General features: G+C 50.9%; 1 protein-coding gene and 1 long non-coding RNA gene across 3 annotated transcripts in view; one reads left to right on the forward strand and one right to left on the reverse strand.

The window, feature by feature from the left end:
- The window catches only part of TSPAN15 (tetraspanin 15), a 51,658-nt gene that overhangs the window by 12,624 nt on the left and 13,391 nt on the right, over positions 1-25,643 (forward strand). The window contains exons 2-3 of one of the 2 annotated variants that reach the window (XM_042960587.1): positions 14,645-14,830; positions 16,107-16,181. In XM_042960587.1, coding sequence (XP_042816521.1) covers positions 14,645-14,830; positions 16,107-16,181 — 261 coding nt within the window. The remainder of the gene's footprint in view (positions 1-14,644; positions 14,831-16,106; positions 16,182-25,643) is intronic. The other variant, XM_042960588.1, reaches the window with a different exon arrangement.
- On the reverse strand, positions 5,051-5,743 carry LOC122231870. The gene is made up of 2 exons (XR_006209140.1): positions 5,545-5,743; positions 5,051-5,327 (listed from the first exon to the last, which is right to left on the reverse strand). It is a non-coding gene; the product is annotated as an uncharacterized LOC122231870 (long non-coding RNA).

Raw genomic sequence — 25,643 nt, forward strand, 5'->3', positions numbered from 1 at the left:
CCTTTTAACTTTTGCATCGGGAGAGGGTAGGCCAGGGCGTGAGAACTCTTTCCTGACAAGAGAGGCCAGCTTGTGGTGGCGAGAGCACTGGCTTGGGAGTCTGGAGACCCGGGTCACAGCTGCCGTCCAGCGGCTAATATGCTGTGCGACCTCATGGGAGTGATAACCTCTCTGTGGGCCTCAGATTCCCGTCTGCAAAATAAGGCGGTTCGGCCAGAACAGCATCCATCTGCTTATTCCTGGTGGTTCACAAGAGGTTTTTAGGTGGTCCCTGGGGGAACATTTTGAAGTGTAATATGTGCATAAGAAAATAATTTGTATCTCAAGTCTATGATTTCATGCATGTCGGTAGGTTAGGTCAGGATCGTGTTTATTTTAATAAGAAACGGCAGTTGTTTGAAAGAAATATAGTAGGTACCTCCTGGTCAGGTGAAGGCACTTAACACGGTCTTTGTATCTGCTGACTTTTAAAGAAAAAATGGGGGTTCTCATGTTGTGTTATAGCACCTTACAGTTTACAGAGGAGTTTCTCTTTCTCCTGGGGTCCTCTGAGCGACCGTTGGTGTTAGCATTCCTGTTTAGCGCTCAGAGAGGGAAGTGGCCTGTCCAAGGTCACACAGCTCCTGAGTGGCCGAGGGCCTCCGGCTGGCTGCACTCTTTGCCAGGTGGCCCCAGGCCAGCCTCATCGAGTGGTGAGCGACCTTCACCTCCTCCCTCAGCTGGCAGTTGGAGCGCCAGGATTGCGTCGCGATGGTTCGTTGTGTGTGTTCTCTGGTCCTAATTTTTTTCAAGCAGGGGAGGAGGAACTGAAGGTGAAGAGTGACCCCCTTCTCCCTTCCTCCAGGCCTCTCTTCCTACATAGGGAAGAGCTTGTCCCGGAGCCCACGGGGGCCTGTTTTCTAGTCAGCTTTCTTGGAGGGATAATAGGTAGGTTCCTGTTATAGCCTATATTTAGCTCTGGTTAGCAGTTACTGATACATTTGGTTAGGGCATTCATTCCAGGCCAGAGAAGGCTCTTGCCCGCTTTCTCAACGGTTTATAGTGAAAAGATTAAAACATTAGAGATGGTGAAAGAACGATACAAAGAACTGCATTAAAAATAATCAGGCTACAGCACCACAGTTCGTGCATTGCATCAAATCTCATTTTGGCAAAAAAAAAAAAAAAAGTTTCCCGGTGCACCTGAAACATGAGGGTAAGTACCTCTGAATCCCTGAAGGTTGTATATTCTGGAATCCCGGCAGGACGATCGTGAGTTACTTGCCCACCCCATCCACCAAGACCTACTGGGGCCTTGCTCTCTGCTTGTTTAGGGAAATTCACAACGCAGCTAGGGCAAGGCTTGCTGGGCCTGGGTAGTGATGTGGAATGCAGGGGTGGAGGGGGCCTGCGTGAGCCCTCTTCCTGTTGGAAGCCGTGCTGGGGACTCCCTGAGCGTTCACCCTTAATCACCAGCTGCACATGCTGGGCCCTGCGCCAGGCACTGGGGGAGGGGCTCCAAGTTGCTGCAAACCCCCGGGCTGGCTGTCCACACTCCGCTTGGGCAGACCCGACATGCCCTGGCGTTGCTACATCACGGGGCACTCCGCAAACAACCAGTGCGTACAGCAGGTTTTCAGGAAGTCCTCGTGCCCAGGGGCATGTAGGGTGCCCTCTTTTGTTCCCTGGTTCTGATGCCTGGGGCGTGGTTGGGTGGGGTCAGGAGAGGCCCTTTCTCCCTTGCAAGCTGGAGAACCCTGGTTGCTAGAGAAGCCTCAAATCAGTAGTCACACAATCAAGTTGTGAAAGGGGAAATGAACTTAAACATTTATTTATTTATTTTGAAGTTTACTTACTTATTTTTTAGAGAGATCGAGAGCAAGAGCGAGAGCGAGAGCGAGAGCGAGAGCGAGAGAGAGAGAGAGCATGAGCCGGGGAGGGGCAGACAGAGGGAGACACAGAATCTGAAGCAGGCTCCAGGCTCTGAGCTCTCAGAACGCAGGGCTCGAACTCAAAAACTGAGAGACCTTGACCTGGACGAAGGCGGATGCTCAACCGACTGAGCCATCCAGCCACCCCACCCCCCGCCCCAATTTTTTTAAACCCACAGAAAAGTTGAAAGAGTTTCAAGAACACCTGCATGCCTTTGGTTACCAATCGTTAACATCTTGTCTTAACATTTCTCTCTCTCTCCCTCATCTCTCTCTCTCTCTCTCTCCGTGCAATGCTTTTTTGCCAACCCAGCTGAAAGGAAGCTGCAGCCTTGTGACCTCACTCTTAGATACTCCAGCGTTCAGCTTTCCAAAAAAGGCATTCTCCCACACGCTGCCACTCTCCATCTGAAAAAAAAAATCACTGTAAAATAAAACCTCATCTAATCTGCGGGTCATATCCACAAATGTCCCAGTTCCTCAAATGTCCTTTGGGACAGATATTTGACTCGACCAGGATGCACTCAAGGTTCACACATTATCTTGGCTGTGGCGTGTCTCTGGAATCCCCCAATCTAGTTCAACCCCACTGCTTTTGATTTTTTGATGCCTTCCAGGCTGGTGATCTGCAGAACACCAGCGTTCTGGATTCGTTTCACAGGTTCCTTGTCGTTGGGCTCAGGCCACACACATTTCCCGTATAAGCGCCGCACAGGGGATGTGGCAGAAGGTCCGGGATGCTGCGTTCAGAGGCATATGATGTCTGGCCGCCGCACCGCCAGCCGTGCCAAGCCAGACCGCCAGCCCCCCTCTATTGCTAACGCGCATTTCCCCCTCTATGGCAAATGGGCCATGTGAATGTTCTGTTCGGTGAGAGAACTTCTGAAAGCAAATCTGAGCATGTGACTCCTCGTTTAAGTTATTTCAGCTATTTCCCTATTGCAACTTCAAAATCTATCTTGAGTCTGCCTGCTTCTCACCACCTCCCCCTGCCCACCGTGGTCCCGGCCACTGCCGCCTGGCATCTGGGTGACTGCAGGAGATTCCTGACTGTTCTCCCTCTGCACCTCCACCCCTCCCCCCACTCCCCCCAACCCCCACCCCTACCTACCCTGTCTCTTCCCAGCCCAGCAGTCAGAGTAACTCATTTAAAAATCAAAGTCTGGGAGTGCCTGCGTGGCTCAGACTCAGAGCCCCACATCCGGCTCTCTCCTGTCAGCACAGGGTCAGCTTTGGATCTTCTGTCCCCACCTCTCTCTGCCCCTCCTCCCCCTCGCTCCCCCCCATCTCAAAAATAAATAATCATTCAAAAAAAATCAAAGTCAGTCAGACCTTCCTCTAGAAACCTGTGTGCCTCCCACCTACTCAGAGCAAAAGTCAGAGTCCTCTTAGGGGCTTCAAAGGCTCCCGGCAGCTGCTTTGCCCCACCCCTGCCCTCTGACCTCCTCTCCCACACTCTCCCCCTCTGTCACCCAGTAGCTGCTCTTCTGTGAGCACGGGAGCATATTCCAAGGTGTTGGTAGCTGCTTGACCGTTCATCCATACATCCCCATGGATGGTAGAGAGCCCTCCACCTATGTCAAGTCTTTGCTCAAATGTCACTTTCCCTGACTAAGCTATTTAAACTGCAGTCTCCCCCTTCCCTCCCCCCTCCCCCCCCCCCAGCCTCCCTGGCCTTTCCTGTTTTCTTCTCCATAGCACTTATAACCATGGCATACTGCGTTTTTCTTATTTGTCTCTCCCCAGCTAGAATGTGAACCCCCGCCCCCAAGAGCGGGGACTTTTGTGTTTGGGTCGCTGCTATAGCTGTGTCCCCCACCGCCTCTCGTTCCCCAAATAGCTGCTCTCAGAGTGTGCGCCTCCAGCCATCCTTGCGGGGACCCTTTCTAGGGGTCCGCGAAGTCAGAACCATTTTTATAGTGACGCTGAGATGTTGCTGGCCTCCCACACCTTCATCCTGGGGGGTGTTCCGCGGAGCGTTTCAGGGCACAGCGTGGTGACGTGGCGGCGGACTGAGTGGGGAGCAGCCGTCTTCCCATCAGCCCCCGTTGTTTGCAAAAATGTAAAGCGCATGCCCCTCTTCTCCCTCCGTGGTTTTTGGAAAATCTTTTATAAAAAGCATGCTATGTATGTTAATATGTAAATCTATTGGTATTTCTAAACGAGTTAATACATATTTAAAATATGTGTTTTAATTTCTTAGGTAGTAACTGATTGATAGATTTTTATGGACATAAAAATAAAAGCCCTGGGAGCCTCCACTCCAAAAGAGTGAAAAGGAGTCCTGAGATGAAAAATGTTGAGAACCGCTGGCTTACAAATCCTCTCAGTGAAGAGATGTTGAGTGAATGGACATTTGGGTTTAATCCGAGAGGCCTGGCCTTGGTGGCCTGGTGGCTGTGGGCTTGCCTGGCCTCCTCTGTTCCTCCATCTACCCATGCTTGACTCCAGCTGTGCCGACCTGCTGTTTCCATGGCACCTTCATGGGTATCTGAAACCCCTCATCCACTTCAGAAATCTTTGCTTGTCTATTACATGCCTTACATGGACTCAGTCCATTAACATCACCTTCTCCGGAAGCCTTCCTAGATTTCACCGGTCTTGCCTGTGATTTAGCATCTGCTCCTCCCTGGCCCCTCTGCACACTCGACTCCCGCATTGTATTTCCCTAACTCCGCTACATTTATTGGTGAGCAGGTGTCTTGAGGGCAGGAACTACGTCTTCTCTTTTTATTCCCAGGGCTTGGTACATAATAGGTACTTAAGAAATGTATGTTGAATCAGTGAATGCTGCCTTGGAATTCAGAATAGGGACACCCCTTTCCCTGAATTATCCGTGAACCAAAGTGTCTCTAAAAGGGGAAATGGTTTCTGGCATCTGATTCGAGTTTTGAAACGTCAGTGTTAGACGAGTACTATATCTTTGGGGAGCCTGGGTGGCTCAGTCGGTTAAGAGGCTGACTCGATTTCAGCTCAGGTTATGATCTCGCGGTTGGTGGGATTGAGCCCCTCCCCTTGCCTTGGACTGGGCTTTAACAGCCAGGAGCCTGCTTGGGATTCTCTCTCTCTCCCTCTTTCTGCCCCTCCCTCTCTCTCTCTCAAAATAAATAAACTTAAAAAAAAAAAAAAAACAACCAAAGAACAGTCCTATATCTTTAGTGTGGAAGGAGAAATAACATTGGTTGAACACCTGCTGGGTGTCAGGAGCTTCAGGGACATTGTGGCTCATCAGGCCACCGTGAGCCGGTGTGGGCCCTACCCGCTTGTCATGTGGCTTCTGTGGGGAGGGTGTGGTCTGGGAGCTAAGCCACCACACGTCCTGCGAACCTGTGGAACTGATTCGGCGTAGTCTGTGAAGACTCTGAAGTTGTCGAGGTCAAAGACGGCATGGGTGCTGCGGGGTCCTGCCATCGTGGCCTGTGTGCAGTAGGGAATAAACAGCTGGAATTATTTGTTCAATGGGCATCATTAATACTGTAAATATCAGGACTAGTGAGGGCTTCCCATTGTTGGTTTCACAGGGGATCGGGAGTGGAGAGAGATCCCTATTGCTGGGGTGATCCAGAAAGGCTTCCCAGGGGAGGAGGGCTTTGAGCTGAGTTTTGGAGGATGGGTGTTAATTAGCCCCTTACACCTTTACTATTTCCAAACAACTCTTCATCTCCTTTCCATTGCTGCTGTAGGAGACAGCCCTGGGGTGCGTGTCTCGGTGGAGGCTGGGGTGGGGGGACCTCTGTCCCCTGCAGGGCTTTTTCTCATGCCGAATGTGACATCCTGGACCAGGTAGGAGAGCAGGGGACCCCAGGAGAGGAGACTTCGGGCCACATTCTGTCTGCTAGTGGCCGGGATTCTAGGCGGGGCTATTCTCTTGTGAGTTTTCATGGACTTCTAAAGCAGTGAAGGGATTCTAGAGCTTGTAGCCAACGCCCTCCCTTTTGGAGCAGGGAAACTGAGGCCCAGAGATAGGAAGGGGCTTGCCCAAAGTCACATGGGAGTCAGCGGCAGAGCTGGGATTATAGTCTCCCCTTACCCCCAGTGCTTCTTTCAGTGTGTGACGCTCTCCCCTTTTCTCCTCGTGTCTCTGGAGTCACGAGCCCTTGGCGTGGAGGCAGTTCTGAAGGCCCCGCACACACCCAGCACTGACACTTGTGTTCTGAATGCCTCCTCTGCCTTCCAACTCTAGTTCAGGGGCAGAGGGGGAAAGAACGAGCCGAGGGCCACGTATATATAAAAAGCAATTTGATTCATTTTTTTTTCTTCGATATAAAACTATACCTCACGTTAAAAATAAGAAGCATGAAACACTTAGCGTAGAGACAACGCTGAATTTGTATACGCCCAACCCAGCCAGGTGACCCTTGGGAGGCGGTAGCCTGGCTGTGGGGCCTCAATGCCCTCTGCGCTGATGCTGGGAAGCCCTTCTTCTCTTCCTTCCCCTACCACTGCCCTGCCCTGCCCTGCCCAGTCCTTTCCAGGCAGCTGCCTCCTTTACTGGAGCTTCTCCTTCCAGCAGCCTGGAGAGTCAGGGAGAAGTGAGGTCACAGGAGACCCCCGCCTACTCCCCGACCCCATCCCTGAAGTTCCTCTTGCCTTCGCTTCAGGTTCTGAGGGATGATTCCCATGCTGTCTCTGGGAAAAGCCCCAGGCCAGTGGAAGAATCGGGGATGCCTGGCCCAATACCTGGTAGACATGTGTATGCTCTGAAAGGCTGCTGGGGCCTGTTGTCTGGGACAAAGCCCCTTCGTCACCTCTGTGAGCCTGTGTGTCCTTTTAAAAGGTCTGAGAGGTGGGGCGGCCTGGGCCACCTGACCCACTCCCGCCAACAGCCACAGCCCTGAGCCCAGGGTGCTGCTTGCAGAGGCCAGAGCTGGGGGGCTTCCTGTCCCCACTGCCAGGCCCACCTGTCCAGGGTGCATTCCAGGGCTCAGTGGCTTCTGTTCAGATTGGCTTCTGCTAATGAGCCCGCCTGGCTGGGGCCCACCTGGGGCTGAGATAATCACTCAGATGTCATGGGAACACAGCCCTGGGAGGATGTGGCTTCTGGCTCTCTTGGTTCTGACACAGTGAAGGCATGGGCGGGGGGGGGGGGGGGGGAGAGGTCTGGAGAGGGAAAAAGGAAACCAGGGAGAGGAGTGTGTTGGGTGGAGGGGATCTGCCCTGGACTCTCCTTTTTTTTTGCCTTGGCTCTTTCCCCGGGTTTCAGATTAACCATAAATCACTCTGATCCATAAGCCGTGGAACGTTCTGTTCTAGAATGGGATCCCCAGGGTTTCTTCTTTGGGTTTCTGGGCATCCGAAGCAAGGTCATTTCTCAGATTCATCCCTCGGACAGGTGCATTGGGCCAGTGGTCCCTGCCCTCGTAGAGGGTCCAGGAGTGGGAACCCCCAATGGGCCTTTCCTGACTTCCCAGGAGGACCTGATTGCTGTGCCTGTTGTCTCAGAACATCCTTATTGGTTATCTGTTTTGCCACTCCCCACATGTCTGCCCCCCAACTTTTCCTAAGGAGAGGCCCAGCTGAGTCGGCTCTTACCCACAGTGCTCAGTACATGTGGGGGTTCTTAATTAGAAATTCCACTCTCAGCCATGGCTGCCTCTAGTAGCTGGGGCTGCCAGACCTCCCAGCTTAGCTCCCTCGTAGCCTGGAACGTTCTGTGTCCATGGAGGGGTCTTCTAAATCGAGCCTCTACCTGACTGCTGGGGACGGGAGGGGGCACAAAACAGACTGATGTGCCCACCTTGCTTCCCAGAGGTTTGTTTTCTGTGTTTTCCACCCCTGGACCTAGCTGGCGGGCCCTCCAGCCTTCTAGAGGCCTTTCCCCATTTCTGCCTGGAGGAGGATGGAGAGCACTGTTTATAGAGAAGTCATAATAAAGAAGACACAAAGAAGGAATACACCACGCCCATGGGCCAGAAGCCCTGACAGAGTAAAGATGTCAGTCCTCCCCAAAGAGATCTATGGAGTCAATGTGGTCCAGTCAAACCTCAGCAGGGTTTTTTTTGTTTTTTTTTTTTCATGGAATTTGACAAAGTGATTCTCAAATGTGTATGGAAGAATTGATGTCCAAAGATATCTGGCCACTTGGGAAGAAGACATAAATGAGGCAATTGGCCTACCAGATGCCCAGATGTGTTACCAATCGGGAGTCGCTGGGACGGGGAGGTTTGTTTGCGGATAGCCAGGTTGACCGATGGACTGGATAAGGAGCCAGAAACAGACCTAAGCATATGTGGAACCTTAATGTATGACAACAGGGTCGTGCCAAATCAGCGGGGACAGGAGAACTGGATAAGAAGTGGTGCTTATTACATTACAAGCAAAAGCGGGCTGTGTCAGAGAATGTCATGGACCAAGGATTGCAATTAACCAGGTTCTTTGCACCTGATGTCTCGTTTTTTTGTTTTAAAGAAGTCCTGTCCAGGGTCAAGGCAGAGCTGTCAGCAAAGTCCAGTGATGAAGACCAGAGACTGGATCCTTCGCCGGCAGGAGGGGACAGCCACTGCTGCTTCCCCAAGGGCTGGCTTTGGTTTGGTTTCCCCAAGCCCGGGCTGACTGTGGGTAGGGCTGGGGCCAGGGCGGGACACCGGGTCGAGCACCCAAGGGCGGGGAATACTGCTCAGTGGTCCTGGGGTTGGGGCTGCCAGTCTTCCGGAGGAGACAGAATGGGCCCTATGTCAACTTGGGTTGGGGACGCTGCCAGGACCTTCTGGATCCTGCTTGTCCTGCTTTCCTTAGGGGCAGGAGGAGTGGGCCAGCACGAGCTGAGCTCTCTTGGGGCAACTGGGCAAAGAGACTGTTTTCTGCTGAGTGAGGTCAGTGAATATTAACTGAACCTTCTCTAGCTAGTGGCTGGATGGTTAGGGCACATGGTTTTTAAATAAGGCTGGCCTCTGTGACTTCAGAAAGGACCCCTGCGGGGGAGTGGTGAGGGGCACACGCTAGGGCTGTGCTGTCCACTATGGTGGCCACGAGCTTCACGTGGTCAAATTCAAATTAAGCCCAATGAAATAAAACGAAAAATTTGTTCCTTAGGCACACGAGTCACACTTCGAGAGCGTGACAAGTGGCTACGATCTTGGACAGTAGCATCATCCTAGAACGCAGCGCTGTCCCGCTATGGGCGCCGGTGTATTTTGCAAGGACATCTCAGACCAGCCTTCTTGACCTGGTATAGCGCATGCAGGCTGCTGGTAAGCGTAACCGCTCTGTAAGCGGCAGCGGGCTTCACTATTTTACCGGTGGAAAATGAGGCTTAAAGAGGAGACATGACCTGGCCAGGAGCACTGAGCTGGTAACGGAGGCCCAGAATGCCAGCTCCCACCTCTTGTCTCCCCTCTGCCGCTCCTTCCGGCACCCCCGTCTGTCTGTACGGGAGAGAAGCTGGTACAAAGCCTGTGGAGGAGGGGGCTGTCTGGCCACGGCCAGGCAGGATTGATCCGGGGCAGAAGGGCTGGTACATGTGAGGTTCAGGGTTGCTTGGCCGGATGCAGGGGCCCTGCTCACCCCATCTTATCTAAAATCTCTCTTGGGCCTTGGGGTTTAGCTACCCTTCACATCCTTTCAAAGCCGGAAACGCAGAAAAGTGCTTTGTTTGGGCCCAACAGAGAACTCTGGAGCCTTGAGTGCCTCATGAAACAGTTCCAGAATGGAGCCGTTCTTGGGACCTTCCAGGAAACACTCACTGACTCCTCCAGGAAGTCCATCCTGATTTCCTGACATTCTGTTTCTCCCCATTACTTTCTATGGAATTCCCAGAGCCCCCTGTGCCTCTCCATGGTAAGAATCGCAGCTCGCTTCCCATGGACCAGGGAGGGAATCGTCAACTTTTTTTGTGCCAGGAACATTTCAGCTAGAGGTTAACAAAAGTAAAGGTATGACCTTTTCTCCAACCCCAGTTCAAAGACCCGCTGAATTCCATCCAGTGGACTGTAGAGGTCAATTCCCACCTCTCTGACCCCTATCTGACCCCTATCTGGTCTTGTGACCCCTGTGACCTCAGGACCTGGGACATACTAGGTGCCTGGTATGTGCCTTTGGGGGTGAAACGGGTCTGTAAGTGCAGACATGCGTCAGCTGGGAGTGAGCTGGCAGACTGGTGACCAGATGCTTCCTGAAGGAGGAGACGCTGGGGCTGGAATGTCACAGGGCCTCCTGCTTCCCGGCAGCTGTGTGAAGCTGGGTTTCTCCCTGCCGAGAAGGAAACTGGTTCCAAGCTGCAGGGCTCAGCGGGAACCTTCAGGCCCAGTTGATGCTGGACCACGGGGCTCCTGCACAGCCTGTTGATGATGCCACAGGGCTTGCAAAGCCTGGGCCTTTGGGCCTGGCCTGTGGCTGCCAGCAGCATCCCCCCCCCGCTTTGGGCCCCACATGGGCATGGCCATGTGGTCACCCCCCACCCCCCCCGCCCCCCCAGCTGTCTGTAGCTGAAGATGTCCTGCATGACAGATGGGCCATTTGCTTCTGGCTGGAGCTGGAATGGTCCCCCAGCAGCCTTGGGGGAAAGGCTATAATTAGCAGAGAGGACTGGATGGGATCGCATGCTCACAATGACAGTTAGTTTTATACTCAAATGCAAACATAAACCGATGTCATTGGATATGTAAATATAACTGGAAATCTTAAAGTTCCTGGAAAGGGGGTATGGCTGCCTCTCCCCAGGCCCACTGACCCTTGATCACTTGAATGAGGAAACCAGAGCGGCCTGTGCTGAGTTGGGAGCCGCCTCAGGGGTTGTCTGCCAGGCCGCTAGGGGGGCTGGGGTGGCAGGAGAAGCGGGTGGGCCAGGAGAAGTATGCGTGTGACGACTCAGTGCACAGTGCTCGTGGAGCCAGGAGGCTTGGGTTAAGTTTGCCACAGGAGTTTTTCCTAGGGCTTTGGTGGTCTGGAAATGTTGTAAGGCTGACCCGCAGGGAAAATGCGATGCTTTGCAACAGGAGGGAGCTCAGACCAAAGGAAGTTTTGTTTCCTGCCGGCAAGGCTGTTCTGGAGTGGGTCCCGGGCTCTAGGGAGCTTGTAAAAATAGAAGAAGCCACTGACTGCCTTTATGGAGACGGCTGGGGTCAGTTCTGCTCTGCTGTTTTGGAGATGGTTTCCAAAGCAGGCTACCTTAACCCAGAAGCATAGCCTTAGGCAGGAATGAGGGACAGCCCAGATGTCAGGGCCTGGGTCCCCCCAGCCCAGAAGAGTCTGTTTTCTTTTAAAACAGGAAACAGTGGCATGTCTGGGTGGCTCAGTTGGTTAGGTGTCCGACACTTGGTTTCGGTTCCGGAAACGATCTTGCGGGTCATGAGTTCAAGCCCCGCATCGGGCTCTGCGCAGAGCCTGCTTGGGATTCTCTCTCTGTCTCTCTCCCTCCCCTGCTCGTGTGCTCTCTCCCTCTCTCTCAAAATAAATAAATAAACTTAAAAAAATCTTTAAAACAGGAAACACAAAATTCGCAGAAGTATATGGAAGCAATTCTGAAAATACTTAGATGTTATCTTGTTGGGTCAGCCACAGTAGAAGAATTTCACTTTTCATCAAGACAGAGGATGAAACCCCACCTCTGAAGCCCTCAAGTACACTGTGTCCTTGCGTATTTAATTCACTCCCTGCCTGGGCTGTGAAGACTTCCCTCCTGTGCAGTCTTCTTTAAGCATGATCTTCAGCTTTGGGGTGGAGGGATCTCTGGGCTCTGGGTCTGATTCAGGGTTAGGGTTCAGTGGGCGATTCCTTAGCAGTCCAGTAATTCAGAAGGGGGAGACTGGGCTTTTTAAGGTGATTGTTCTTGTTCCCAGAGGACCCACAGGGCTCAGGACGGCCTTGAACAATCATTTTACCTTGTTCTGGCTTTTGGAGCATGAACTGACCAGACAATCTTGCTCTGTTAAAGGTAGATTTTATTTCCTATAGAAGTTTTTCTGTGTGTGTGTGTGTGTGTGTGTGTGTGTGTGTGTGTGTATTCTGCCTTATAAATGTAAACATTTACCCAAGTGGGTACTTTTGATGACATCGTTTCACTCATGGTTTTCCTGATATGGTCAACTTGTTAATAAGTAACTCCTGGCTGAGTCTGTCAGCTGGGTTAGCACCTCCTGTGCTGGAAAGTTCTTCCTTTCAGGCTGGGTGGGGGGGAAGTGGGTCTCAGTAATCCCGGAGTATCTTTTCAAATACAGTGGACCCCCAGGGGGAGATGGCTTCCTGGCGATCCTCCGTGATGGGGGGGGGGGTTCTAAATAAGCTTGGTCTGTTTGACTTTTGGCATCCTCACTATTTGTCAAAAGTTAGGGGGAAAAAAAAAAAAGAGAAAAAAAAAAAGGAAAAAAAAAAAGAAAAAAGAAGAAAAAAAGAATAAAAAAAAAAAAAAAAAAGTTAGGGGAAAACAGGTACCTCCCTTTACCCAGGATGCAGTCTTAGTGCTCTTTAGAAGGAAGTCACGGAGATCTATTTTGAAGGCACATTGAGCCAATTTAAGAGCAGTGAGTAACTGGAGGGGCAGCCTCCTCAGGGTTCTGGATGTGACTCTAGGGTAGCTATGTTCGTGGCATATCTCGCCAACACCCCGTCTGTATTATCCCTCACTTCCTTTTCGGGGACCTTAGCTGGCTGCACCTCAGCTCTGGTTACTCTCTCACACCACCTTCTCCTTGGAGGGGAAGTGCAGCATAGCTAATGATGTGTCCTTGCCCCCAGCAGTGTGTAGCATGGAATGTCAGGGTCCTTGGACACACAGGAGATTGGGTAGACAGCGTGGGCCTCAAACCCAAGGGGGTTGGTTGGAAAGTCTGGTTCCCATCCATTTAATGCACATGGATTGTAAACACTGGTGGTACCTAAATGTCAGGACTGTTCTGGGTGCTGGGGATGCCCAAAAGAGTTGGAAAATCCCTCCTGACCTGGAGCTTATAGTCTTACGGGGGAAGACAAGCAATTAAAAAGTAACAGAAAAAAGTTGCCTGTTACATACTGGTAAGTGCAAAGGAGGAAAATAAAAGGGAGGATGGTGTCAGGACTTTCAGGGGGAGGGATTTTCTCCTTCTAGATCAGATGGCCCGGAAAGGCCTCACAAAGCAGCTGACAATTGAGCAAAGACAAGAGGGAGGTGAGGGAGTGAGCCATGTGGATGTCAGGAGGCAGAGCATTCTAGGGAGGGGGAACAGCCTGGGCAAAGGCCCTGGGATTATACACTAGCGTGTTTTACCCAGTGCTGCTAAAGCAGAGAGAAGAAGGAGGAGAGGGAGTGGTGAGCTCAGACAGGTCATGTGGGCCTATCGTCTGTGATCGAGGTTGATGTTTTTATTCTTACAGAGAACCAGCCTGCTCTGATGAGGGTTTGCCTGGTCACTCTGGTGTGGAGAATGGGCTGGAGGGGGTCAGTCAGGACACTGCTACGGGATCCCGGGCGAGGGAGCCCCAGACTTGTCCGAGGGTTGGGAGTGGTGTCAGCTGATGAAACTCCCCGACAATTTAGGGGTGCCCAGGTGACTCAGTCGGTTAAGTGCCCGACTCTCGGTTTCGGCTCAGGTCACGATCTCACGGTTCCAGCGTTCAAGCCCTGCGTCGGGTGCTGTGCTGACCACGTGGAGCCTGCTTGGTATTCTCTCTCCCTCTCTCTCTCTGTCCCTCCCCCACTCGTGCTCTCTCTCTCTTTCAAAATAAATAAAAAAGAAAAAAAATTTAGTATGCGAGTTTTCGGGCTGAGAGAATGGAGGAGCCTTCCAAGGGGGCTTTGTCACCTGAATTTTCCTGATGGAGTGCTGTAAGAGTCGTCTTTCCACTGTTGGGAAAGTTGATAACAAGGAATTTGACTTAAAAATCCTCTCAAAACTCCTCCTGCTCCAACCTTCGGCCTTCCTGACGGTCCTTCTGCAAATACAGTCCATATTTACGGTGCTTGCGCAGCGCCCGTCCCCCTGAGCAGCTCTGAAACGTCCTCGGGGTGACCTGCCCGGGTAGTAGTCCTTACAGCGGCCCTGAGCGTTTCGGTTTCTGTTTTTCCACTTTCCTTATCTCATGAAAGCCTTGCGGAAACTTGGGGCGTGAGCAGGGCAGACACAAGTGTCATTCTGCCGCTTTTCAGATGGCAACACGGAACCATGGGCTCAAATACCTGTCTAAGGCCCACGGTTAGCAACGGCGGAGCTGGGACTCAAACCCAGGCCCTCTGGCCCTCCAACCAGTGGCCCTTCTCCCGACTCACCAGTATTGGCCTCTAACGCGGCATTTCCAAACAGAGCCCGTATCAGCGTGCTACGGCCGCTGTAACAAAACGCCACAGACCGTGTGGCTTCAACCACAGGAGTCTATTTCCTCACATCTCTGGAGGCTAGAAGTCCAAGGTGAAGGTTTCACAGGGTTGGTTTCCTCTGAGGCCTGTCTCCCTGGTTTGTACGTGGCTGCCTTCTCCCTGTGGCCTCACGTGGTCTTCCCTCTGTGTGTGTCTGTCCCTCATCTCTTCTTTTTACAAGGACAACAGTCATACTGGGTTAAGACCCACCCGTATAACCCCATTTTAACTTAATTACCTCTTTCAAGGCTCTGTCTCCAAATATAGTCACATTTTGAGGCCCTGGGGGTTATCAGTGCCCCGTATGAACTTTGGGGGAGTACGGTCCAGCCCATAGCGCGTTCCCTCATCTGTGGTCATCCGGGGTGAGCCCCCCAGTGACGGGCACCATAACCCCCAGACGAACTCTTTGTAGGAAAATCAAGTGACTGCCAGTCCTTCGCTCTCACTCCTTGCTTTCTTGCTGCAGCTGATCGGGGGCCTGATCCTGTCGGTGGGGATCTACGCAGAAGTTGAGCGGCAGAAATATAAAACCCTCGAAAGTGCCTTTCTGGCCCCAGCCATTATCCTCATCCTCCTGGGGGTCATCATGTTCATCGTGTCCTTCATCGGAGTGTTGGCTTCCCTCCGCGACAACCTGTGCCTTCTCCAAGCGGTGAGTTGGCCCCACGCACCCCTCAGCCGGTGGGTGGGGGGCGGTCCTTGGAGTCCCTAGAGAACTGGGGAGACTGCCCTTGGGCCTTTGGGCAGCCCAGTTTTTTGTTTTTTTTTTTCAGTCCTTGCCTCAAACCACACTTTCTAGAGGGTTTCCTGGATCAACCTCTCTGTTACGTTGGCCCAAGAGAGACCAGGCCACCTCCACTTTTGTATATAAAGGCTGACTTGAATATTCTTCTTACTTAAACCCTGTGTTGGTCTAGACTCTCTGCTGCGAGTGGGAGAAACCACACTCAAACGAGAGCAAGCAAACCCCAAAGATGTCGGTGGTGAGTCCTTGGCTCACGTAATCAGCAAGCCCACACTGAGACCAGGGCTTTAGATGGTACCCCTGGGCTCCTGCTCTTTCGCCACCTCCCAGCTGGATGCCAGGCTGGGTCCTCAGGCTCCCTTTGCAATTGTCACTAGGCACCTCGGGCCAATAGAGGGTTTATGGCCCTTGATCCCAGAGAGCGTTTCCTGGTAACCTATGGCCGAAGTCCCAGGTCTCTGATGGGCCTGCCCGGGCCAAGTAAGTGCCTGCCATGGCACCAGCCTTACCTGCCCCCCTTTCTGCGCAGTGAGGGATGGCTCCCCAAAGCTGGGGGTACTGGGTAGGCAGATCCATTCACTCTGTACCCACGTGTGTGTTTGACCTCACTGTCACCTCTCACGTGGGAAGGTCCGAAAAGCCCTGATAAGCAGTGTGTTGGTGCTGCCTGAGGCTGGAAGTTGCTGGCATCAGTTTGGACAATACCTGCTTTGTGATGGGGCAGGGGTGGGGGGATATATCCTTCAAGCCTCAGACATTCTCTCACCCACTCTGGGGGGGGGGGGCTGGGAAGCCACTTCTGAGGGGCTCTGCGGGCAGAGCTGGAAATGCTGTGGCGGCTGCCCATCTAGCCAGGCCTGCCCACTCTGGGTCAGCTCTCCTGGTGGCGGTGGCGGTAGGAGGGGTGTTTTTCTGCCTGGACTCTGCTGAGGACCGTGGGATAAACCTCAATAACAATCTGGCCTGGACAGCTGAGTCACAGTTCCTGACCATGACTCGCCCCAGAGATGGGTTTTCCCGGGGAATATCTGTCCACATCCCGTGCCCTCACAGGAGGAAGGAGGAAAAGGCCCGGGAGCCAGTAGGAGCTCCAACAGAGAGGATTCTCCTTATCGCACTTGACCTTGGGGCAAAGGACGCTTCTCTTGTCCCTCTAAGTGAATCTCTGAATTTTGTTTTTCAGTTTATGTATATCCTTGGGATTTGCCTCATAATTGAGCTCATTGGTGGTGTGGTGGCCTTGATCTTCCGGAACCAGGTGGGCCTCTGGTGCATGTATCAGCCACTTGTATGCTGAGCTCCCATCGTGCGTGCCCTGGGCTGTAAACTAGGGGTGTGCAGAGAGTAGGGTAGATAATTCCTTGTGGAGCGTCCATTCTGTTGGGGAGACGGGCACTGAACAAGTAAACCAGAGAACAAGAAAGCAGAACAGGTGACAGGTGAGTGCCTGGGGTAGGCAAGGCTCAGGGGGAACAGAAGTCCAGACAGAGGGAACCACTGAAGCAGAAAGGAGCTTGGCAGGTTTGTGGACCAGTGTGCGGGCCACTGGGCTGAAGTGGGTAACTGATGGGGAGGCATGGAAGGAAAAGTCGCAAGGGCCACCAAGACAGACCCCCTAGGTCCTCGTAGGCCATGGTTTAGGGGTCACTTTACACGGGCTGTGTGACCTTGGGCAAGTCACTTAGCCTCTCAGATCCTGAGGATCTCAAGGCGTTATCATTCCTAGCTCTTGGGATTTGGGGTGAGGAGTTGATGAGACAATGCATGTGAGAACCTGGCGTGGCAATGACCCCCCCGGTTGGACTCTTGCTACACATTAGCTCCTCTGTCCTGAAGCCTGGAGAAGAGAAGGGACTGGCCCACGGTCCCGCAAGAAGCTGGTGGCTGTGCAGGGCTGATTTCCAGCTCAAGGCTCTGTCATTTCTCCCATAGCCCATTCCTTTGTCTTCATCCTGGCCTTGGTGTCGGAAGTGGGACTTGAGGAGCAGGGCAAGTTTGCACAACCTCTGCCCTGTCTGTCCACCCCCTGCCTCTACCCTCCCCACCCAGACAGCTTGGGCCCTGGTGCTCCTGGGCATTGCTGCGGGGCAGTTGCATCAGGACTGCGGCCAGGTTGTCGCTCTTATCAGAAGTTGAGCCCAAGGCAGCATCACTATCCCAGAGCCCTCAAATGACCCGGTGTTTGACTCCTACCAAGCTCCTCATGCGCACAGCTGGATCCTGGCCCGGGTGGGAGCAGGGATGGGCCTTAAACACAGGCTTGTCTCCACCCCCGGAATCCAGGGGTCTTCTTTCCATTTTATGGACTCCAGGAGAGGGGAAGGGAGATTCCCATCTCAGTGGAGTCAGTGAGGCACAGAGAGGTTGGGAAAACTGAGAGCACACAGCAAGATCGAGTCAGCTCAGTCTTCTTTTTCAGTTCTCTGTTCCTCCCTGACCCCAGCTTCACTGAGGTATAGGAGACAAGTAAAATTGTAATATACTCAAACTGTGCAATGTGAAGTGATTACCACAATCCAGTTAAATAACACATCCATCACCTCAGACAGTAATTTTTTTTTTTTAGTGAGAATACTCAAGACCTATTCTCAGCAGATCTCACATATAGAATATGCTGTTGTTAACTGTAGTCGCCACGGCACGCATTAGATCCCGAGAACTTATTCGTCATATAACTCAGAGTTCGTACCCCGACCAACGTCTCCCTCTTTCACCACTCCTACCTAGGCCTTGGTAACTCCTTTTCTACTCCCTGGTTCTATGGGATTCCCTTTCTTAAAAAGATTATTTATTTATTTGTTTGTTTATTTGCTTATTTTGAGAGAGAGAGAGAGAGCATGAGCAGGGAAGGGGAAGAGAGAGAGAAAGCATGAGCAGGGAAGGGGAAGAGAGAGAGGAGACAGCAAGAATCCTAAGCAGGCTTTGCACTGCCAGCACGGAGCCCAACATGGAGCTCGAACTCACGAACCATAAGATCATGACCTGAGCTGAAGTCAGACTCTTAACCGACTGAGCCACCCAGGCTCCACTACCCGCCGCCCCCCCCGCCCCCCGCCCAACTTTTTTGTAGATTCCACGTATAAGTGATACCAATACAGTATTTGTCTTTCTCTGTCTGGCTTATTTCACTCAGCATAATGCTCTCTAGGTCCATCCGTGTTGTTACAAATGGAAGATTTCCTTCTTTTTTTTTATGGCTAAAGAATATTTCATTGTGTGTATATGCAATGGATGAATATATGTACAATACAATATAAAAATAAAAATATATAGGGGCTCTTGGGTGGCTCAGTTGGTTAAGCATCTGACTCTTGATTTCAGCTCAGGTCATGATCTCACAGTTTGTGAGATCAAGCCCCGTGTCAGGCTCTGCACTGACAGCTGGGAGCTTGCTTGGGATTCTCTGTCTCCTTCTCTCTCTGCCCTCCCCCGACTCATGCTTGTTCACTGTCTCTCTCTCAAAAATCAATAAATAAACTGTAAAAAAATAAAATAAAAATATATGAATTAAAAAATGTATACATATATATCTCCATCATCCGTCAATGGGTACTTAGGTTGTTTCCATAGTTTGGCTATTGTGAACAATGCTGTACTATATATAGCCAAAGGATATATTGCACCATTATTTTTAATTTTTGGAGGAACTTTCATACTGTTTTCCACAATGGTTGTGCCAATTTACATCCCCACCTACAGCGTACAAAGGTTTCCTTTTCTCCCCTCCAATATTTGTTACCTCCTGTCTTTTTGATAATAGCCATTCAAATAGGCATGAGGTGGTATCTCATTGAGGTTTCAGTTCGCATTTCCCTGATGATGAGTGATGTTGAGCATCTCTTCATATACCCGTTGGCCATCTGGATGTCTTCTTTACGAAAACATCTATTTAGTTCCTCTGCCCATTTTTAATCAGATCATAATTGTTGTTGTCATAGTTGTTTGCTATTTAGTTGTAAGGTTTCCTTATACATTTTGGATATTAACTTCTTATCAGATATATGGTTTACAAATATTTTCTCCCATTCTGTTGGTTGTCTTTGCATTTTTTTTGATTATTTCTTTTGTTGAAACTTAAAAAAAAAAAGGTTATTGATTTTGAAAGAGAGAGAGTGTGAGCAGGGGAGGGACAGAGAGACAGGGGGGAAGACAGAGAGAATCCCAAGCAGGCTCCATGCTGTCAGCGCAGAGCCTGATGTGGAGCTTGAACCCACAAGCCGTGAGATTATGACCTGCGCTGAAATCAAGAGTCAGATTTTAACCGATGGAACCACCCAGGTGCCCTGAAACCTTTTAGTGTAATGTAGTCCCACTTCTTTATTTTTGCCTTTGTTGCTTGTGCATTTGATGTCGGATCCAAAAAATCACTGTCATGACCGACGTGCAGGACTTTTTCCCCTATGTTTTCTTTTAAGAGTTTTGTAATTTCGGGTCTTATGTTTAGGTCTTTTATCCATTTTGAATTGACTTTTGTGTATGATGTAAGCTGATGGTCAAATTCATTCTTTTGCATGTGGATATCTAGTTTTCTCAGCACCATTTAAGAGACTATCTTTTTGCCGTTGTGTATTCTTGGTGCTTTTATCAAAAGTTAGTGGGTATGACTGGGTTTATTTCTAGGCTCTCTATCCTGTTTTGTCGATCTGTATGTCTTGTCTTTTTTTTTTTTTTCCAATACCATACTATTTTGATACCTATAGCTTTGTAATATAGTTTGAAATCAGAAAGTGTGATGCCTCCAGCTTACTTTTTGTGCTCAAGGTTGCTTTAGCTGTTTGAGGTCTGTTATGGTTCCATACAAATTTTAAGATTATTTTTTCTATTTCTGTGAAAAAAGGCCATTGGAATTTTGATAGGTATTGCATTAAATCTGTAGATCACCTTGGGTAGTGTGAATAGTTTAGAATATTAATTCTCCCAATCCAAGAACAAGGGATAACTTTCCATTTATTTGTGTTGTCTTCAATTTCTTTCATCAGTGTTTTATGATTTTCAGTATACAGATCTTCCACTTCCTTGGTTAAATTTCTCCCTAAATAGTTTATTCAACTTGATGCTATTGTAAATGGGTTTGTTAATTTCTTTTTTTTTTTTTTTTTGGATAGTTCATTGTTAGTGTATAGAAATGCAAATGATTTTTGTATGTTGATTTTTGTATCTTGCAACTTTACTGGATTCATTTATTAATTTTGACAGATCTTTGCTGGAGTCTTGAAGATTTGTATATGTAAGATCATGTCGTGTGCAAACAGAAAATTTTACTTCTTCGTTTCTGATTTAGATGACTTTTATTTCTTTTTCTTGCCTAATTTCTTTGCTCTGGCTTAGGACTTCCAGGACTATGTTGAATAGAAGTAGTGAGAGTAGACATTTGTCTCTTCCTGATCTTAGAGGAGAAGCTTTTACTTTTCACCATTGAGTATGATGTCAGCTGTGGGCTTATTATGTATGGTGTTTGTTATGTTGAGGTACATTCTTTCTACACCTAATTTGTTGAGTGTTTTTTTGATCAGAAAAGGATGTCAAGTTTTGTCAAATACTTTTTCTGCATCTGTTAAAATGATCATGTGACTTTTATCCTTCATTGTTAATGTGGTTATCACATGGATTGATTTGCAGATGTTGAACCATTCTTGCATCCCAGGGATGAATCCCATTTGATCATGGTGTATGATCCTTTTAATGTACTGTTGAATTTGGTTTGCTGGTATTTTTCTGAGGATTTTTGCAGCTATGTTCATCAGAGATATTAGCCCATATTTGTCTTTTCCTATAGTCTCCTTGCTTGGCATTGGTATCAGAGGAATGCTGGCCTCGTAATGACTTCAGAGTGTTTCCTCCTCTTCAATATCTTGGAAGAATTTGAGAAAGATTAGTATTAATTATTCCTTAAGTGTTTGGTAGAGTTCACCAGTGAAGCGTCTGGCCCTGGACATTTACTAGTTTACTAGTTCCTGACCTGTGATTGGTCTGTTCAGATTTTCTATTTCTTTTTTAACTTTTAATTTTATTTTTTCATTTTTTTGTCTTTTTATTAATTTTTTTAATGTTTATTTTATTTTTGAGAAAGGGAGAGAGAGCAGAGAGGGAGAGGGAGATACAGAATCCAGAGCAGGCTCCAGGCCCTGAGCTGTCAGCACAGAGCCCGATGCAAGGTTTGAACCCACTAGCTGTGAGATCATGACCTGAGCTGAAGTCAGACGCTTAACTGACTGAGCCCCCAGGCGCCCCTGTAGATACTTTTTTTATTGACTTTCTAGTCTCTACTTCATTTATTTCTGCTCAGATCTTTGTTACTACCTTCCCTCTCTACTAACTTGGGGCTTGGTTCGCTCCTCTCCTTCTGCGTCCTGGAGGTGTAAAGTCAGATTTTTTATTTGACGTTGTTCTCTTCTTTTCTTAAGGAAGATGTTTATCACTATAAACTTCCTTCTCGTGACTGTTTCCACTGCATCCCCAAAGTCTTGGTATGTCGTGTTTCCATTTTCGTTTGTCTCAAAATATTCTTTTATTTCCCTTTTTCTTTGCCTCATCAGTTATCTTTTCGATCTGGTGTCACTACCTGCTCCTCCCTTTTCCCCTTTTCTGCTCTTCAGACTGTCTGCTCAGAGCTGGAAGATCGGGGTGTTGGTTCATTTCTCAGCAGCCTGAGGGGCGAGAGGTTTATTCCATTCGTCCGTGGGGATGTGTTTCTGTGCAGCCGCCGGGCTCCCAGCCAGCCTGTGGCTTTCCAGAGGTTACGGAATAGTGCTTTCCTGGCTAGAGCCAGGTCCAGGTTGTGGTCAGCAGCATCGACTGTTTTCATAAACGGTACCCTAAGTGAGCAGCAGTTCTGGTTTCCAGAGCACTCTCACAAAGGCGGCCCGATCAGCCATCTTCCCAGTGCCCTGTAGCTCAGCAGCGGCCATGACACCCACCACTCCTTCTTCCACCGAAGGACCTCCACCCCCTAGACCTCACAGCTGAGGACGCCGTGGGTCAAGGTCAGGGCTGAGAGTTTCTCATTATCTCACTATCCCCAAACCCTGAGGATTGGATGGTGTGTCCCTTCATGGGGCCTGTCAGGGGAGGGTCTCTGTGTGCAACCCAGGAAGGACCCTCACCGTCAGGGCTCTCAGCTCTTTGGAGGCTCATCGTGGGCCACGTTCTCATATGCCTGTGACGCAGAATTCAAAATCATTGAAAAATGAGATAGGAAATTATAAATGCGGTCAGATCTCCACCATGAAAAAACTAGGTCTGGAAAAATCTGGAAGATAATAGAAATATTATCATATTAACTTTTATATCCTCTGAGGGGTAGGGCTAGGGTGATTTTTATTTCTTCTTTGTATTTTTTCCCTAGCTCCCAAATATTCTTTTTCTTAAAATCATGGGGAAAAATACCACCTAAAAAAAACAATGTCCCTTCCAACCCGAATGTAAAATATGAGACTGGCCGATGGTGAGGATAGGGAAACAGCCTGGCTGTTGATGGCAGTAGGAAGGGGCGGTGTAAGGTGGAGAAAAAGGTGAGGAGCCATGAAGGTCTGCTTCCAGGAGGAGGTGAGTTCGCGATTCCATTTCTCCTCACCAAGAGGAGAAGACATATTTCTCTGAGACACACTGTTAACAAGCCTGGCCCCACGGGCTACCAGTCAAGTCTAAGTCGCTCTTGGTGACAAATGAGGACAAATTAGGCTAACGACCTCACGCTGGGTTCCCAGGAAGGTGCACGGGCCATGGCCCCAGCCAGGCAGCAATATATAAACATGCTCCTGGATATAAGGAAGAAAGTCTCCATCCCTGACCCTGGGTGGGGTTTCTGCTGTCAGGCATGACCTGGTGGTCAGACTGAAGTGGCTTCTCTGTTTGTACAGAGCCTAGTGGCACCGAGACCCGAGGGCCCAGGCATCTGAAGTGCAGTGTCCTGACCCCAGCCAATGGGAGGAGAGTCTGAGTGACCTCCACAATGGTTCGCGTCTCACCTTGACCTCCTAGTACTCCAGCTTGCTCCAGGACCTCTCCCGAGGGTGTAGGGGTGTGGGAGGAGGGCAGCTCCTGCCCATGTGTTCCCAGTCAGGCAGAGCTGAGCGGGACACCCAGAGGGTGCCGGGCTGTAGCTGGTACACCTGTATGCCCGTCGCAGGCCTCCTTGCCTCTACCTTCCTTCTGCCACCAAGGCAGGGGTGAAGAGTGGCCTCTTTCCTGGCCTTGACCAGAGGGTGCTGTGGTCACACCCAACACCAGGCCAGGGAACAGTGGACAGCACCCAGTCTGTTTTTTTTTTTATCACAGCCCTGGCACTACCTGGTTCTGGACATGCCCTTGAAGTTCAGGGGCAGGGAGAAAGGAGAAGGCACGGTGGCCCGCTTGGCTGAGCACGCAAACGTATATATCTTTCCCATCTGGAGCCAAGTAGAGAAGGTTCTGCTGAGATCTGGCCAGACCCTCACAGCCGGGGTGCCCTGCTGTGGACAGAGTGTGGGAGGGACAGCTGGAGCCCCAAACACCTGCGAAGCTGAAGCATGGCCTCCTCTCCCTCGGGATTAAACCCGTGACGTCCGGCCAGGTCTGAGGAAGGGTCTAGCACATGTTCCGGAGAACCTTGTAGCTTTCTCTGCTCCTTTTTTCTTGCTTCCTGGGTTCTCTTCTGGTCTTGCTTGTTAGATTTGGGCCCGCTCTCAGGACTGGAGGCAAGAGGACAAGTCCCCACAGTCTGTGGCACTGAGGGAAACCCAGAGGTGCTGGCTCAGCCCAGGTGCAAGGGAAGGAAGTCCTAGGCCAAGCACCCCCTTCCACACTGTGGGAACCGGGCTGGTACTGGTGGCAGTGGGGCCGCAGCCTGGGGTCTCGGGAGCTGAGGAGAAGGCAGCGGAAGCTCCATCCCCAGAGGCCAGGCAGGAGGCTCCTGCCAACGTCCTGCCCCTCCTCCCTTCTCTGCCTGCTCCCAGCCTCCCAGCCCCGGGTTGCGGCTGCCACGGGTCCCACTCCCTTGATTCCTCATTCAGTTTTTTAAAGTTTATTTATTTATTTTGAAAGAGAGAGAGAGAGAGAGAGAGAAAGCACAAGCAGGGGAGGGGCAGAAAGAAGGAGAGACAGAACCCCAAGCAGGCTCCACGCTGTCAGTGCAGAGCCTGATGTGGGGCTGGAACTCACGAACCAGGAGCTCATGACCTGAGCCGAGATCATGACTTGAGCTAAGACCAAGAGTTGGTCGCTTAACCAACTGAGCGGCCCAGGCTCCCCGATTCCTCGGGCTCCCCAGTTCCATTTAAAAGCAGAAAGTACCTCTACTGGGAAAGCTGCTGTGGAGGCTTTGGATAACTTTAAGACTAGATTTAAAAGAAAGAACTAGAAAGGACAGCTCTTTGTAGCTTGCCTCTGGTGGTTTAAACACCATGCTCTGAAAATCTTGTGGCCTTTGATGTTTGCTTACTCTTTGCTTAGTTTAGCCCGGGCCATGTGGCCCCTGAGGCCACATATTCACGGTGCCACAGGCAGCGCGAGGAACTGGGGACGGTCCACGCGGCCTGGGACATCTGTTCCTCCTGCCCATTCCACGGACCTCTGGCGGGGCCTCCCTTCCCTGCAGGGGCCCGGCTCAGCTTACCAGATGGGAGGCCTGATTTTCACAGAGGCCTTTTTCGGAGTCAGCATGTTTGGAAAGTGCCCAGAGACTGAGACGGTTTGGAGAGAAAGGTCAGAGCGGCTCAGCAAAGAGGGAGGGAGAGGCTTCTCCCCTCGGCTGACCCTGTCCCGGGCCTCCTGCCCTCATCCCCTGCCCCCCAGCTCTAGCCCCGGGGGAGTCCCAACAGTATGTGACCCAGTAGAGGGGCGAGGAGGTGGCCACTGGACTGGGGTAGGTCCAGGGGGACACGGGGGACTGTGTCTGCAATGCTTCGAGAATTGACTGAAACAGGCCCTGACCCTGGCATCACCCCTGCATCTCCGCTCACCCAGGGGCCCCCTGCAGTGTGCCGTTCAATGCCATGAGCTCATTCCCTTGCCCTACCCTGGGTGGCAGACCGGCCCCACCCTAGTGTCCTGTTTCTTAGGTGCCCCCAACAGTGTCCCAGCTGGCTGGCCTGTCCCTTCATCACCCAGAGGAGCAGGCACCCAAGGTTGGAAAGGTTTCATGGCCTGGGGCCTCTGAGAAGCGTGGGCCTGAGGCCAGGCGGGTCCCTGCTCTGCACGGGTTGTGTGGCCAGCCGGCCCCTGCCCCGGGATCCACGCAGGGGCTGAGGGCTGGTGAGAGCACGGTCGTTGGCGCGCCCGTGAGTGGACTTGCCCCACGTCCCCCGCAGGCCACCGTCAAGGTTGTCGGCTCCTAGGTCTGCTTCTGAGCAGCTGGCCTTCATCAGCAGAGGGTTTTCCTTCTGGCCACAGAGATAGGCTTCCCCGAGCCGGTCTCCTTTATTGTCTTGGCTTTGAGCAGTGAATGTCGGGAAGCACGCGGCTGATGTACCCTTTGTTCCTCTCTTCCTGATACTGGAGATGATGTGGGGAGATGACCCCAAACTGAACCTTGAGTTCTTATTTTGGCTTCTTAGTGTTGTCAGGCTGGGGGTTCGCCACCTTGGTTCTAGCGTCTCTCTGCCAGTGACCAGTGAGGTGACTGTGGTCAGATGGCCTCCCTGGGCTGCAGGGTGTTTGTGGGGTCCCAGGCTAGCCGCCGGCTTTTGTTCTGGAGGCTGTCTACACTCACATCTCTACAAGGCAGAGGACCGTCCTCCCCATT

This window comes from Panthera tigris, chromosome D2, assembly GCF_018350195.1.
Source record: "Panthera tigris isolate Pti1 chromosome D2, P.tigris_Pti1_mat1.1, whole genome shotgun sequence".
Classification (NCBI taxonomy): domain Eukaryota; kingdom Metazoa; phylum Chordata; class Mammalia; order Carnivora; family Felidae; genus Panthera; species Panthera tigris.